At 37.8% G+C, this 14,765-nt stretch overlaps 1 protein-coding gene across 1 annotated transcript in view; it reads right to left on the bottom strand.

The window, feature by feature from the left end:
* Positions 1-6,338: 6,338 nt before the first annotated feature.
* RPS6KA3 (ribosomal protein S6 kinase A3) overlaps positions 6,339-14,765 on the bottom strand; it is a 131,143-nt gene continuing 122,716 nt past the window's right edge. Inside the window, exons 22-26 of the mRNA XM_042782663.1 lie at positions 14,219-14,381; positions 11,953-12,029; positions 11,338-11,455; positions 7,006-7,146; positions 6,339-6,461 (exon numbers count right to left, since the gene is read on the bottom strand). Coding sequence (XP_042638597.1) covers positions 6,339-6,461; positions 7,006-7,146; positions 11,338-11,455; positions 11,953-12,029; positions 14,219-14,381 — 622 coding nt within the window. The remainder of the gene's footprint in view (positions 6,462-7,005; positions 7,147-11,337; positions 11,456-11,952; positions 12,030-14,218; positions 14,382-14,765) is intronic.

The raw sequence follows: 14,765 nt of genomic DNA, 5'->3' as shown, positions 1-14,765 counted from the left end.
AGCAGCTTTGGGAATGGTCTCTAGCTTATGGCACTTTTGTACTCTGCATGTAGCTGTGTCATCCAGCAGCCTGCCATGCTCTGCCAACCTTGGGACTTACAATGGACTTAAAGTAATGAATGGCCTGCCGTGTGGTTTGGTAACATTTGGACTGTGTGCCTTTTTACTACTTAACTGTGGGTGTGTCTGCCTCAGCAGCCAGCAGCTGTCTGAATGAAGAAATGCCTCTAGCTTCAGTGGGCCGGGAGCAGGAGGCAGAGCTGGACCCCAAGGTTGAAGGGCTTTCACCCAGCCCCTAAGAGCCTGGCACTTCAAACTCATACTTAAAGCATCCAAACTGTAAGTAAATAAACTCTTGTTTGTTAAGGCCACCCCATTGGTGGTATTTTCTTGTCAGAGCGGCACTAGCTAACCAGAAGAGTGTGTTAATGGTATTTTCAGAGTCCCTGGGTGGTGCAAGAGTTAATGCACTTACTTGGCTGCTAATAAAAAGGCTGGCAGTTTGAGTCCACTCAGAGGCAACTTGGAGGAAAGGCCTGACCATCTACTTCTCACATATCAGTCATTGAAAACTCTATGGGGCACAGTTCTACTCTCCACATACATGAGGTTGCCACAAATCAAGAGTTGACTCAATTGCAATTGATTTAATGGTATTTTCCAGGGAAAAGAAAATGGCAAGTCCTCTCCAAAATCCTTTTGGCAGGATACACTTGGTCTATCTAAATGATTTATTGTGAAACCTGGAATTGATGGATTTATGAGACTTGACCAACTGGAGAATGGGGGCTAGTGATTAAACTTGTCTAACTGCAAAAGGGGGTTGCTACAGAACTGAAATGACTGCTTTTGTTTCAACATCTCCGCACACATTGCTCAGAAGGAAACTTACCCTTTAACTCTGAATCCAAATGCATCCTAGTGAGAAAAGGGGCATTTTTGGAGCTGAGCTGGCAGCCTTGGCTCTTCCACCAATGCTTCATCTTTGCCTAGTGAGTACTCGTAGCCTTTGAATTACTAACCAAATGTGGTACTAGGTTCAGATCTATGATTTATGTGAATCTGATATAACAAATCCGTTGGGCTAACCAAGACTATGCATAAAAATTATTTTGCACTTCTTGTTAACTCCAAAACATTCCTGTTTTTAAGTTCTATTAATCCAATTTCATAAAACTTATACTTTGTGAGAATAATTTGCTATTAAGGTATTATCTATCATATACTTGAAGTAATCTGATAAAAAAAGGACATACTTGCATTTATTTGAAACTTTATTATATAAATTTTCATTTCTTTTAAAGATTACAAAACCTGTTCTAGGACAGGAAGACAAGCAATATTGTTCCAGGATGGTTTGTGGATACATCAGAAAGAGCTTCAATTACACACTAATAGTATGATTTGAAAACTTCCCAGATTAGATTCTTCAACAATTTATTCAGTGATATTTTATCCTTTACAAGCATTTCATAATTATGGCAGCAGTGCAAAGCATCTGATGCGATTTAACCACCGATAAAAGATACAATACATATGAACTCATGATATGGGACCTTGGGCTTCTGGCATGCCTTACTAGAAACTAGTAGAAAGTAAGATCATATACAATAGTAGAAAAATATTTGTGATTTTCTTTTTAAAAAACTGAAGTAGATTTCCACCCTATTCCCACCCATGGCCAAAAAATGTAAAATAATCACATCCCTCAGGTGTACATTTCCCTTTTCTTTAGGGTAAGAGTTAAGATAAACCTAATTAATGCACATAATCTTAAGAAAAAACTCATCACCCATAGTCATTCAGGATGCTAAGGAATGGCAATACCTTGAAGCTTTTTAAAGTTTTTATTTAAAAAGTAAAGCTTTAGATCATAGAGTACTCACACAAACACAAACCAGATTCTTTATACTTATGCCCTTGCTTTGTATTTAAAACTTTTAAATACTTGTTTGAAAATATCAGTATAGGGTTCAATCAGTACTATAATGAAAATGGGAATAAAGAGCTTCACTTCCATTAGATGCTGAAGTAACCCAGTTTGAGAGGACTATCAGATTCTCTACTCAGATACATAGAACGGACTCATGTGCTCTAAAGGTTTTCTTGAGGTTCACACCCGTGAACTTATGTCTATAAATTCTTCTTTCCAATCATCTCAATTCAATGTCATGTACTCTGCTAGTTGCTCTGGGAGAAGTCATGGACATTGAAACAGCTTATCATGCACTTCAAGGTTATATGGCAAATATAATGAGCAAAGTGCCTTAAGAGGTAGGAGGTAGGCGCTCATCCCAACCCTTGGTATGCCCTTATGAACAGTTAAAAAGACTGAAATCAAAATGGCAAATGTGAGACTGATTGGGATATCAGGCTTAAGAAAATGAAGTCGACTTGTTACTAGGATTCTTACAGAACACTCAGTCACATTGGAACCAGTTACAAGTCATTAGATCACACAGAATACAGCAGTGTCAAAAATACATAAAACGCTGTAGATACAAATTCTTGGCCATCCTTACTTCAGAATTATGTAGACTCCTCATTGGAAAAAGTGGTAAGTGTAGCTCTGCAGAATACCACAGTTCCAAAAGAGCTAATTTTGTTCCTTCATTAATTGGTCTCCACCAATGGTCACTTGGGGAGACCTGTAAATGTAAGCATTCTGGAGATGGAGGACTATTTTCCTTAAATGAAAATAAACACACTGAGTTAAGTCAACTTAGTATCTGTGAATAAAGTAAGGCTCCAAGTACACATCCAGTTTTAAGATTAGTCACATGCAGTTGGATTTTTCAGGACAGACCTCTAGGACTAGATTGTAACCTCCTGGTTTAAGCACCGAGGGTCAGCCGTGGAACCCACTGTTAATTGTTTATCACACGAAACGGATCTTTTCTGGCCCTTTACATTCCTCAGATGATCTGTCTCAAGAACTTAATGAATCTCAAAGGCTAAATGCCACCATCGGCTGTTATGTTCTCTACATAATAAATAAAGCAAGTTGAAAACTTTAGGTCATGATTTTTAAAACACCAGCAAGTACACATCAAAGCTTTATTGAGTTTTGCTGGCCTCCATGGTGCTTAAAGGACTTCTGTACCAAATCTTGATTTTAATTTCTATCTCATTCTGAGTCTAGTCCATTCCTTTTACTACCGAACCCATTCTGTCCCCCTCATGAAGCAACTTGCACCACCAACCCCCCCTTGAATTATTGCCCAGGTTGAAGGTTCAGGGCAAAGCTGACTGGTCAGCTCCACCTCCCAGGAGGAACCCTGGGCTGAAGAGCAGCCACTTCTTAAAGATAGACTGATTCCGCCGCCTTTGGAGAGTACTGCGTGTAAAATGTGGATGCTCGGTTGCATACACACCACACCCTCTCCACACACTAAGAGAGTTTTCCCACATGCCAGCCTCACAGCATCTTGATATTGGGCCTTCTCAAACTTAGCTTTCTTCAAACTTTTGTGGCTGCTTGTGAATAAATTACGTCCATGTCAAATGTTTAAAGTCAGGGGTCTATTGTGTTTAGAAAGACACCACTATAAAACAAAAAGAGCCAAAATGATTTGTAAGGGGGAAAAACCCCAAAAAAATCACTTACCTTCATTTAGCGCCATCATTTGAAAGATACATGGTGTTGTAATTAGGAGATTCCAGTATGTGCCTTGGCAATGTTAAATGCAATCTATCATTTTGGATTTTTAAACTAAGAGGATGTTTGTAAAAGATGACTGGTAGTTTGTTCTTTCACAATGAAAGATCTTTAAGACAGGATCGTAACCTCTTGGGAGAAGCCCCAATGACTAGCAGCACCAACTGATCAGAGGTGGAAGCCTACAAATGCCTCAATACCACCACATTAGGGGCCTGGGTGATGGGACTTAGAGAAATTAATGGAACAGTTAACTCATCACAAGCACTATATTTGGAGGACATTGTTGGCCAAGTCTGTTCCACTGTAAGCCAGAAGCAGATGAAATAAACTATGTTCATAGACTGCTTTTTTGGCTGAAAGCCTTCAGTTTTGTGAATATATAAATTGTTTTCTCCAATAAAACTGACAGCTTGACTATGGAAATTGGTGTTATCTTTGAAAGCCTTCACTTGGAATTATTTGAGCTGTTGAGGATTGCCCCAACAAATAAGTAGTTTCAAACTCAAGCAACTGGTGGTCAGGTGGTGATATGTTGGTAAGGCAGAAAGTTGTTATGAGGGAAAATAATGAATTGAGAAGTTAAGGATTCTAGTCTTTGCTGTGGGTCTCTGGTTCTTTACATGCAGTATGCGAAAGCAGGACCAGGATAAGTTAGAAGGGTTAATACTTTTACTCCCAGTTTTAAAAGACTATGATGGAAAATATAGCTATACACATTTGGAGTAACATCAGTGTCAATAAATATCTGAAAATCTTTTTTCCCTGCCCAGACTTAACATTTTTAAACTGACAACATTTTGGCTGAGAATGATTTGCAACAATGAAGGAAGGGGCCAGGTAAAGCTTTCTTTCCAGGTTAAGGAAAGCAGCTTCAATAGAATCCATAATCCATATACTCAAGAATGGTTTTTTTAAAAAAACTTTATCTACATCTTCTGATAGCAATCTTCCTCTATATTTTTAATCTACTAGATAAACTTAACATTTGATTTCTCTGAAATAATTATTTTGTGTCACTTGGGCAAAAGGAACATTGTAGACTTTCCCTTTAATTGTATAGAGGAGAAATTAAGGAATGACAAATGGCTTCCAAAACAGTAAACTACATTCTTTCTGCTTTGTACTCTTAGGGGATGATTGAGAGTTTCTACCAGAATAAAAAGGTGTCTGATGTAAATGGTTTAAGTACATGAACAAGAAAAGATCTGTTTGGGCACACTATTGATGAGGTAAGTGAAATACATTTTTTCTTCTTCATGTCTTTCACATGATGTATTGATGTATTCACGCATTCTCCGCAGCTTGGCAAAGATACAGGTAATATCAGGTAGAGATTTCTTTAATCAAATAAAGTTGTGGCAACTACCAAATTATACGTAGATAATGAATACATACAGCTATCTAAGCAGAGGAGGTGACCATTATGAAAACTAATAAATTCTGAATTCAGAAGCAGCATCATTTGGCTATAGATCATCAGAAAGGATCCAGAAAACACTCAATGATGAACATTCACTTAGCCTACCTTAGCTATGATTTCAGGTTAGAACAGATAGGGTTTGATCAAGAATGTTTTATTCCCTAGAATAATGAAGTTTAAAACCCAATTTAATATAGAGGTGTGTGGTATTTATTCCATTCAAATTAATGTTTAATATAGAGTATCCACTTGAACATGAAATATCCAATGGCACCTTAATTACCTGTGGCTTAATTTTTCATTGCCAATCTCTTCACCATGATTCTTAAAGGCCCTTGATAGATATTGTCAAAATTTCAAATTATATGCCAAATACTTAATGCTTAAGATTAAAATGAAAGGATGACTTTCTTTAATGAAAAAGAACTCAAATGAGATGCAAAGCATATGGACTAACTTCATAGGTATACCCTTGATATCATGCCACACACATATGATAACTTTCCCTCCCCTGCAGCTCTCTAGGTTAGTCTGACAGAGCACCCGATTTTAAGGAACAAACACAAACCAGTGAAACAGACATGGGGAAAGATATGTACATTTTGAAAGGATTACATTCAACAGCTGTTCCACAATCTGGCCATTTTCAGGGCTGTCCAACAATACTGTTAATCCAGGTGAACTATTTAACCAGATTTAATAATTGACTGATTAATAATAATAGATTCCAAGTTAAACAAGGCATGTATACATTAAAGAAAGCAGTACAGAAATGTACTGTATATGAACTGTTTACAAAAACATACAAAATGTTGGATGGCACAAAGGATACAGTGCTAATATAAACAGATTGTTTAAGCTAAGTGCTTAACATAAACTGTCCATCCCTAAAACTAACAAAGAATATTTAAGGGACATAAAATATTTCCTATAAAAATAATGCTATATGGTGTAGAGTACTTTATTCAGTGTATTTTTAGGTGGTATTCATGTGTTCATTTTTCTTGTTGATTCAGTGAATATATCTCCATCATGTTTCCATTTTCATTCCATTCGAAGCTCCAGGAAAATCTAACTTGCTAACAATCATTTAAAGCGAGAAGAGACGAAAGCAGGAGCAGCAGCAGGAGCAGCAGCATTATGGGTACCAGCTGGGACAGTGTGTGCTTGCAGGTGTCTCTCAGATATGTGCTACCTGTCGCCAGAACTTGTGCTATCAGCTTACACCATGGTACCAAGTAATTCACTGAGGTCACTTCACAGAGCTGTTGAGGTGATTTTTTTAATCCCTCTCCGCTGAGCAAGAGTAGAGCGGCCTACTGGTTCCAAAACTGGTGACTGGTTACGGTTTAAAGCAGAATACGTAGCTGCCATGGCACCCTAAGAGCAGGAAAGAAAGGCAACAACAAAAAATGACATGGGGTAGTCTCACGTACCCAAAATACAAAATGTAGATTTCAGATCATTTCATCATATGCAAACTGATACAGATAAAGCTCATAGTGAAAATCAATCACAGTGGTCAAAGGCCCAGAATGCACTAAAATGGCAGGGACCAACATCGGAGGTTGAAATGATATAGGAGAGAGGGCAGGGTAGGCTCCTAACAAGCAGTCTTCCTTTTCTAAGGACTCTTTTTACTTCTTTGCATATCTTTAGGATGAAAGGCAGCAAGGGTTGCTTTTTGGAAACCTGTGTACTGTCACTGCTAACTCAAGGAGGTTACTTTCCAGAGGACCTAAGAAGCAACTGGAGTGTAAAGAAAAGTGAGGCAATCCGTAAGCTTCTCTGTCCTTATTTATGGTAAATACCTACTTCAACAAAACCCAAAACCAAACCTGTTGCCGACAAGTTGTTTGTGATTCATAGTGACCCACATTAGGTAGAACTGCCCGTCCAGTACTGACTTAATGGGATCACACACCTTTACTAGGTGGGGTGCGTCCTGTCTGTTGAGTTGGTACTGTGGCAGTTGGTCCCAGTGGACAATCCAGGGATGTCTGAGCACAAGGGCAGCAGTCAGCCTCTGATGAGGGTCTACATGAAGCATCTTTGACACCAAGTCCTGCAATGGTCATAGTAATTAAAAATAAATAAATAAATAAATAAATATTTGCCCACTTTTCTTTAGCACTAGGTACTGGTTGGCACAATGTTTTTTTTTTTAAAGCTTCCAAGGAACTTATTTTTTCCTAGTGACAGACTTTCTAGCTCAAAGCAATTTGGTCTGGTAATAATACACACACTTGTCATTTACAACACAGGTAGGTTCCAAAGCCCAGCTTATTATGTGAAAATTGATATTATGCAAAAATGGAGGGTGATCACCTCAGATCACAAATGGGAGGAGGACTACATCATTACAAAACCGTCACACCATCGAGAATCATGGCCTAGCCAAAGTGACACAGAGCCTTACCATCAGTGTGTTGCTCTTGACTTGAACCTCGGCATTTGTTCCTGCCAGATGTATGATGTTAATGCACACAATAGATAGTAGAGTGTTTACTATTGTCAGTAATGAGAAGTGTTGGACAACATGTTGGTAAGTCAGGAAAAGGTGTACCTCAGTCAGTTTTGTCCCCACTGAGTAACAGTATTTTGATACACTACAAACAGCAGATCTGCCAACATCTTTTTTTTTTTAAATTTTGTGGTTTGGGTGGAAGTTTACAGAGCAAATTCATCTTCCATATAGCAGTTTGCATACACTGTCTCATGATATTGATTGCAATTTCCCACAATGCAACAGCTCTCCTACAACTTCCTCCCCATAGCCACCTCTTCCCTGTGTCCTTCCCTCCCATGCACTCCTGCCCTCTGCACTCTCTCCCTGTGCATACACAACTCTTCTATTCTCCTATGACTGATCTCTCCAAGGAGTGTATCTACCTAATGTAAATGTGCAGCTCATATGCCTGTCTTTTGTTTGGCTGGAAGCCACAAGAGTGGGTTCAATTCCAGACCTGAAAGGCAGCCAGGGGCCATAGTCTCAGTGGTTTCACTAGGCTCTATCAGACCAGCAAACCTGGTCACATTTTTATTTTTTATAATTTTGAGTTTTGTTCCACATTGTTCTATCCCTCTATCCAGGCTCTCCTACACAGATTCCCCTCTGAGTGGTTGACAGGGGTGCCAACATTTTTTGTACCTTTAAGTACTTTGGCTCTTTTTTATGCTGTTTGTAATACTGAAAAGCAGAACATAAATGAGCAAAAATAGGAATTTAATTAGAGGACTCTAAATATACCCCAAAAGACTGTAGAGTTCTTTTAAATATTTTTCTACTTAAAACGCAACTCATAGACATTTACAAAAAATTACAGAAACATAGAAAAGCATAAGAACATGAGGAACACCCATAATCTCACCCTTCAAGAGATAATCACTGTGAACAGTCTATCCAAATGCTTTCTGTGCATGTAACATATATTCACATTATTGTTGTTATGTGCCATCAAGTTGGACTCAACTCATAGCAACCCCTCCTTGGGTTTCTGAGGCAGTATCATTATGGAAGTAGCTCTAATTTTACTTTTAAAAAGTTAACATATTGTGATATAAATTGCAAATAGGCACCCAAGCTAAAAACCATCTACCACTTTAGTTTTTTCATTCAAAATATATCTATTGAGTATCCATTAAAGGCCAGGCATTCTGCAAGGCCCTGGGTATGTATTTGAGAAAAACAAAGAAGCCATGACAAAGCAAGTAAGAAGTTCTTTGATGGGATGAATAAATATGAGGTGTAGCTGGAGGAACATAGAGACACACTTGACCTAAACTGATTGGGGTGCTTTACAAGGTATTTCTTAAGAGGAAGGCAGAGTTGTTGACCTATGCGATTGGAACCATGGTCCAAGGGGACATCAAGCTCAATACTCGTAACTACACAAAAACACTGTTCTACATCCTATTTGGTGAGTAGAGACTGGGGTCTTAAAAGCTTGCAAGCAGTCATCTAAGTTGCAACAATGGTCTCTCCTTATCCAGAGCAAAGAAGAATAAAGAAAACCAAAGACTCATGGAAACAATTAGTCCAGGGGAATAGTAGACAATGCAAACCTCAGCCTGTATGACTATGAGACCACAAGAGCTAGATGGATCCTAGAGCTACCTCTGTCAACCACTCAGAAAGGGATCAGTGCAGGAGATCCTGGGAAGTGGGAGAGAACAATGGGGAACAAAACTTAAAATCATAAAAAATACCAGGTTTATTAGAGTCTGATAACATCTCTGAGTATCTATTAAAGGCCAGGCATTCTGCAAGGCACTGGGTACAAATGAACAAGACTGACATGAATGCTGATTTCATGAAGCTTCCAGTTAAGTCAGGGTCCTAGTTACCCTTCAGGTCTGAACTCAAGTCACTCCTGTGGCTTCCAGCCAAACAACAGATAGGCATATAGGGTAAACATTTATATCAGGTAGATACACTCCTTAGAATGATCAATGGACAGAAGGGCAGTGTTTGTACAGGGAGACAGCTAGGGGAACAATAATGCATAGGCAAGAAAGAAGGACACAGGGAAGAGGTGACTACAGGAGGGAAATGGGAAGAGAGCTGTTACTTTGCATGGGACTGCAGTCAGTGTCAAAAACAAGATGTGTATGAACTGCTGTACGGAAAATTAAATTGGTCTGTAAACTTTCACTCAAATCCCAGTAAAAATTTAAATAAATACACACCACAAAAGAAAAAGAACAAAACAAAACAAAAAGGGAAGGCAAGCTCTGAGGTTAAGCAAGAGCTAGATTAGAGAAGAGAAGGGGAAACAGTGCTTCAGGTAGAAAAAAACCCATTTACCAAAGGCAGCAATACCGACTGAATGCCTGACATCTGTTTCTATCTTACTTTTATGTCCAATAAACTACCAAGTCTATACTGCCTCCTAAATTTCTTAGGCACTTGGTTCAAATCTTACTACAACTGCTCTAGTTTAGCTCCCCATCATTCATGACCTGAAATAATACAAGTAAAGCCTTACAAGTAATATTCCTAATATTTGGTCAGTGAGGACTGAATGAAATAGTGGAGGGAAAAGCATTAGTATGGTACTTGACAAATAAGTGCTTTATAAATGGTAGTTATGGTCCCGTTCTTGTCCAAGCCACGTATGACACATATAAATTATTTCAGTGATGACATTCACATATGCAACATGCTCTTGTAGGTACACATCAACTTGACAGAGCAACCCAACCTGCCAATTTTGTGTGTAGTCATCATCATTACAGCATGCTTGTAATTACAAGTCTTAACTGTATGTAGTAGTCAAAGTTATTAGCAATAACTATTGAATTTATGACAAGCTGTGAGTTGGGTACAATTTCATGTGTTCTATTTGTGTCTGTATTCTAATCTCTTTTGGAGTCAAGTAAGCATACTGAAATGCAAGTGAATGCGAATAAGACTGCAGATAACGTGGTGTCATTATTCTAGAGAACAAAGGCTTTGGGATGAGATATTTAGTTTAAAGTGCCATGGACAAATTGTCACTAAAATTCTGGACATTGGTTTCTTTTTACGAAATGGAGATACTTCGACCCATCTTACAGTGTTCTTATATAAGGATTAAATAGGATAATTTAGATAAAGTGTTAAGACTACTACCATTAATATTAATCATGTTTGTTAGTGAAAAAGAGCTTAGTAGTAAGTAAGGCCAAATCACTATCTTCAGGAAAAGAAACAAACAAAAAATTGGCCATGTTTTTAAAAATTGTGATTTGGGTGAAAGTCTACAGAGTGAATTGGTTTTCCATGCAACAATCCATACATTCTATTTTGTGACATTTACAGAAATCCATATACTGTAACAGCATTCTTCCCACTTCCTCTTTCCTTCACCCTCCTTCTCTCATCCCTTCCCACCTTTCTTGCTCTATTCCTGGGCAACTGCTATCTTCTTGGTCTGGTATGCTTGATTATTCTAATGAGTGCATACCCTCCTGGTATCACTGTTCACCTGATAGGCCTGCCTATCTTTTGGCTGACAATTGAGTCACGGGGGTTAAGTTCAGTTCCTAGCTTGACAGTTGTCTAAGGGCCATGGTCTTGGGGGCTCCACCAGTCTTTATCAGAGCAGTTAGCCTGGTAGTGTTTATGAAATCTGTGCATTTGAGTTCAAGTCATTTGGTAATATCACTTCAAAATACTACATTGTAACCAAAAGTTGCTAACTAATTTATTCCTGTTACCAGGGATTATAGAAAATTATTTTCTCAAAAGTTTATGATAGCAAGTCACACTCACCTTTGCTGTGTCTGAAACAGAATTCCAGTAACCACCACTAAGTGAGAACTTTCCACTACCTATCCGTGCCAGTATTTCCTCTGGGGTATCATCAGGGCCATTTGCAAAAGGAGTGTAACTAATAGAATAAAATTAAAATGTTCATGAGTAAATTTTCATTTTTAGTTCGTACCTATGTTTACATTCATTGCCCCAAAGTGCTCTGAATAATTCATAATATTACTAAATTATTAATGATGAAAATCTACTGAAGTGAAAAAATCTAGAAAATGAAGATCCATGAAGCATGGGTATAATTTAGGAAATACTAATTAGTCTTAAGATACAAGAATATAAATATTTTAAGATGTGACATCTTATACAATAAAATGTTTAAAATAGTATGTTTCTGATATAACAAGTAAGACTAGAAAAAAGTATGGAAACATTTTAAGACTTCAAGATATTAATAAATAATACATTTTGGAAAACTGATGACAGTAATTAATTGTATCTATTAGATAACATGAAGAAAAACATGGAAAGAAAGATGTAACAACATAGAGATTAAAAGACTTAGATAATTTCAACCAAATATCAAGGGCTAAATGCTTACAACATACAGTACCCACTCACCCAGTGAGCATTGTATAGAGGAGGACACCAAGACTCCATATATCACAAGCAGCATCATAACCTTGTCGTTTCAAAACCTGGAGAAGGAGAAATTAGTATTCCCACAACACTGCTTGTTACATAGATTTGGATAGGTTGGGAATGGAATTATATCTCCCAAATCAATGTATGTAAGAAAAACTTCAATAAAACATGATTAATAAATAAGGTAATATATTAATTGTATTCTAGAACCTGTAATAAATACTAACTTTATAGAGACAAAAATTTAATTTTGATATGCAAATACAGAGAGGAATCTAAAATCAATCGAACTTAAGTGTCTTATTTTAATGAATTTCTATTTTGTATGGGGCTACTGAAATTGTTACATAAAACAATACTTTTAAGAAGACATATAACCTAGAAAAATGATATAGTACAAAACAGTGTATATGTATGTATGTTTGTAATTTGATTCACTCAACAACTTCATAACTACCGGGCATGAACTGTGACAAAACAATTTTTCCTGCCCTTAAGAAAATCAGGATCTGGCAGGGAAAATAAACATATAAATAGGTAGCAATTCAATGTGATATGTATTATAACAGAATTATATCTAAAGTTCTGTGGGTATAAAGGTGAGTAAGCAACATCTTCTTGATATGGGGAGAGAGGGCAGGCTGCTGCTCATACTGGACCTGTAAGGAAGAATTCAGTAAGCAAAAGGGAGAGGTGGGGGAGGGCAGTGGACATTCAACGGGGAGCAGATGATTAATGCTAGATAAGAAGTTCAGTGGGGCTGGGGCTGTAAGCAGAGGATGTCAACAGTAGAGAGACTGAAGGGCTTTGATAAGTGTTTTGTTAGGGAATTTAGATTTTTTTTTTCTCCTGTAGGCAATCAGATGTGACTGAAGCACTGAACAGAAAAACTAAAGATACTCAAAGAATGGAGTAATGCTGGAAAGAATAGAGACTAGAGACAAGGACCTCCAATAAAAGGCAATTTGTACCAAACTATGTGAAAGGCTGTGAAGAGTTGCATGATGCAGTATATAAGAAACAGGAAAACATTTCTCTGGATAAAGCTGGATGGGCTTGGTATAGATTGGACACCTAAGGTAAGGGAAAAGAGGTCTAAAATATTTAGGATTCAGAATGGGAAGATTTTGGTGACAGTTTGGCTGTGGAGAAATGTTGTTGAAGGAGGACTGTAGGAGCACTTCAAAGTTATGACTGGGGTGACTAAATGGGAAATGGAAGATGAGGAGTCAGTTGAAGGTTAAGTCTAAGGAAGATTTTAATCATGGCTGATTTTCCAAAGATGAACTGAGAGCAGATTTTGAAAGAAAAACATTCCAAGGAGGGAATGCACGGTAATTTCAAGAATCAGGTTGCTTGAACGCCAACCAAAGTATTATTCACCTCATATACTCACAATGAGAATAAATTACTGTATGTAAACCATTTGTTCTAACAATAAAATTGGCTACTGTATTTGCCCAGCTCATAGGGTTAATGATTATTACCTTTTTGATACTTATATATATTTTGCTTTACATACATACGTACAATACAATTGGGAACTACACTTTCTTAGAAAAATGAGGAACTTCATCAAATAGTGGTGGAAGACGACTTGCATAGCTTTGTACTTATGTCAGGAATGATCACAGAACAAGAAGTGGGGAAAGCCTGCACCTACTAGCTTACAGAAGTCATCTGTGGGGTGGGGATGAAAGCCTGGGCTAGAATGGCAGAACTGGTTTCAGGAGATGAAAGAAGTCGTAAGCTAAACAAGAAATGTTAGCCTGTGGAAAAAACAGGAAGATGGTGACATAACAGGGAAACAGAAAAGGGATTAGGGAATGAGGAGTGTCACCCAGTTTCAGCTGAATGGCACACAGAGGCACAAAACTTTAGTGAAAGCAGATGGCTACAGAAGTGTGATTAGTCAGAAAGACAGAAGTTGTGGCAAGAGATGGATTACAAGTAGTGGGTACTGGTGACCAACCCAAGAAGAAAAGGGGTTGGCATTTTCTTCTAACGCCACAGAAAACTGATTATGCAGAAAGAGAGAAATTAGGACAAGAGATGGATTACAAGTCCTAGTGGAATGGTGAGAGGATAAACTACCAACTCAAGGAGAAAAGGGGTTAGCATGTTCTTCTAATTATTTGTTCAGTAAGTCTTCAATCACGTATTATTAATTATGCCAGACGAAACAGAGTAAATGGCTTTTTCATATACTGATAATATTGCAAGCAAACTCTCACACAATTACCTCTGGTGCAACAAAATTTGCAGTGTAACAAGGAGTCATTAGAAGACCGTTTTCAGCCCTCAGCTGTTTTGCAAAACCAAAATCACAAATTCGAATGGATTCTGGATTACCAGATTCATCCACATAAAGAATGTTGCTAGGTTTCAAGTCTCTGTGAACGACCTAATGGAAAAACAAATTCAACAGTTAACATTAACAATGCATTTCCAGTACCAAAACTTCTTTAGTCATAAACTGCCAAGCAACACTCTTTGATCATCAAATGCCATCTTTCAATTATCCTAAACATTATAAAATGTGGTAATGAAAACAAAACTGCTGCTAACATAGGCATAACTTTCCATCACAGAAGTGGGAAAAGGAGAAGGAAGGAAGAACAGTATTTGTGTCCCTGCTCATTTCCAACTGCAGAACACGTTTAAGGAGAAACGCAATAGCAACAATATCTAACTCCAGTTTTCATGCATTCAGCAAATATTTATTGAGTGCCTACCAGGTGCCAGGGTTTTACAGAAGGAGCTAAAGACATTATGGTGAGCACATATAA

Source organism: Orycteropus afer, unplaced genomic scaffold, assembly GCF_000298275.1.
Source record: "Orycteropus afer afer isolate SDZICR_OR568_19922 unplaced genomic scaffold, OryAfe1.0 scaffold00404, whole genome shotgun sequence".
In the NCBI taxonomy this organism is placed as follows: domain Eukaryota; kingdom Metazoa; phylum Chordata; class Mammalia; order Tubulidentata; family Orycteropodidae; genus Orycteropus; species Orycteropus afer.
Note: the sequence above shows the minus strand (reverse complement) of the source record. Positions and strands in the feature narration are given on the sequence as shown.